The sequence below is a fragment of the Triticum urartu genome, chromosome 6A (assembly GCF_056163025.1).
Source record: "Triticum urartu cultivar PI428250 chromosome 6A, HENAU_Tu73, whole genome shotgun sequence".
Taxonomy (NCBI): Eukaryota; Viridiplantae; Streptophyta; class Magnoliopsida; order Poales; family Poaceae; genus Triticum; species Triticum urartu.
Window position 1 is genome coordinate 419,516,311 of NC_141878.1, and position 1,967 is coordinate 419,518,277.

At 47.9% G+C, this 1,967-nt stretch overlaps 1 protein-coding gene across 1 annotated transcript; it reads left to right on the top strand.

Annotated features, from left to right (window-relative positions):
- The first annotated feature begins 214 nt into the window (after positions 1–214).
- LOC147965494 (protein FAR1-RELATED SEQUENCE 5-like) lies at positions 215–1,702 on the top strand. The gene has a single exon (XM_087530482.1). It carries the CDS (start codon positions 215–217, stop codon positions 1,700–1,702), a length of 1,488 nt encoding a protein of 495 aa, XP_087386608.1.
- The last annotated feature ends 265 nt before the right edge of the window (positions 1,703–1,967 follow it).

A 1,967-nucleotide genomic window follows, 5' to 3' on the forward strand; every position in this document is an offset into this window, starting at 1 on the left:
AAGTCAAGTCTAACAAGAAAGATTCGTTGTGATCCACATGTTATCCAACACAAAATTCTTAATCTCATACCTGTTTTTCCCTGTTACAGAACCTACAACTACAATGCACAGCGGCGCCGGCACATCTACTGCGGGGAGCTCTGAGCGCACGGAAGACGCGTTCCACCAGACAGCAGACAAACATGCCGCAAACAATTTCGAGTGAGAGTCGGGAATGGCAATCATTCCAGCAATGCCGGCAAGCACCCCTTTGAACACAAGCACTGGCAACTCTCAGGTAGATGGGACTGCCGCCCATACTGAAGTGAACGATGAAACTGACGACGACGCGCAAGGGGATGAAGATGGTGGGCAATCAGAGATCGTGGTGCCTCAGCCACCGTACATTGGGCAGAGATTTGAGTCATTTGAAGCAGCAAAGGAATACTACCAGACATATGCAAAGTTCCATGGGTTTGCGGTCAACACCGAGTACCGTAGGAAAATTAAGAAAACTAACGAGTACAGCAGAGGTGAGATGAGGTGCCACAAGGCACGCAGGAACAAGAATGGGAAAGGCGATGCGTCTGTCGTTCCGGAACGAAAGAGAGGTATCATTCAGAAGACCGAGTGCCCTGTCCGGTGTAAGCTAAACGTAGATGGAGCACAGTGGGTGGTCAATGAGTATTTTGACGAGCACAACCACCAACTGATAAAGAAGTTTGACCTGGTGAAATTTCTGACCGCCCACAGAGGGTTCACCCCTGTCGAAAGGCAATTCGTAAAGCTGCTACATGATTGTAACGTCGGTCCATCGAGAATGGTGCAGATACTATCTCTCATCCACAGCAAAAAGGGGACTCTGAGTAGCATGCCGTACATACCAGCTGACGTCACAAACCTACGGGCAAGATACCGTAGAGAGAGCAAGTTGGCAGACATAGAGGCCACAATTGCCTACTTCGATGAGAAAGCCAAAGAAGATGCAGATTTCTTCTACAGGATAAGGTTGGACGATGAGGACCGTGTCAGGAACATGTATTGGGTGGATGGTGCTGCAAGGAGAGCCTACAAACATTTCCGAGATTGCATTTCATTCGACGAAGACACGGATGGGTACGTTTGGCTGTTCAAGACCTTCTTGGAGTGCATGGATGGACTTGCTCCGATGAACATAATAACGGACCAGGATTTCAGCATGCGTGCAGGCATAGAGGAGGTCTTTCCGTTGGCAGTGCACAGGCACTGTAGGTGGCACATTATAAAGAAGGCTGAGGAGATGTTAGGACCGTTCGTTGCTGACCGTCCAGAGCTGCACAAGGCATTCGAACTGTGCGTGGACCACAGCTTGACGGTGGAGGAGTTTGAAAGGAGCTGGATGGCCATGACTGAAACACATCAAGTCCAAGACAACGAGACTCTTCTAAGCCTGTGGGAGAAGCGAATGTACTGGGTGTCGGCCTACTTCATGCAGTGCTTCTTCCCCTTTCTGCAGACTACGCAGCGCAGCGAGGGATTCAATGCTGTTTTGAAGCGGTACGTCAGTCCTGGCAACTCATTGCTACAGTTTGCCAAGCAGTACACAGCTTTGCAACAAAAAATTCTGGGATCTGAGCTGCAGCAAGAAGCGAACACCGCGCTAAAGCAGCCAAAATTGCTAACGTACTTACCGATGGAGAGGCAAATGAGCAAGATATACACCAACAAGATCTTTAACAAGTAAGTCAGTTGCGTTATAGTCTTATTTGCAGAAAAAGCACCAAGTCAGTATGTGCCTTATAGAGTGCGATGCAGTTGCCATGATTTTGCGGTTGCCATGTTTAATAAAGTACTCTTTTCCATGCTTACTCAGATGCAGTTGTCATATTCAATAGAAATTCTGTTTGTCATGCTTACCCGGATGCAGTTTCAATGTTCAATGAAATGCAGTTGCCATGTTTAATGCAATGTACTTCCACTGGACATGTTGGTGTGCAAATGCTAGTGTC

Excerpts from the sequence above, each read along its gene's own strand:
- LOC147965494 (XM_087530482.1), top strand. The coding sequence starts at position 215 with ATGGCAATCATTCCAGCAATGCCGGCAAGCACCCCTTTGAACACAAGC.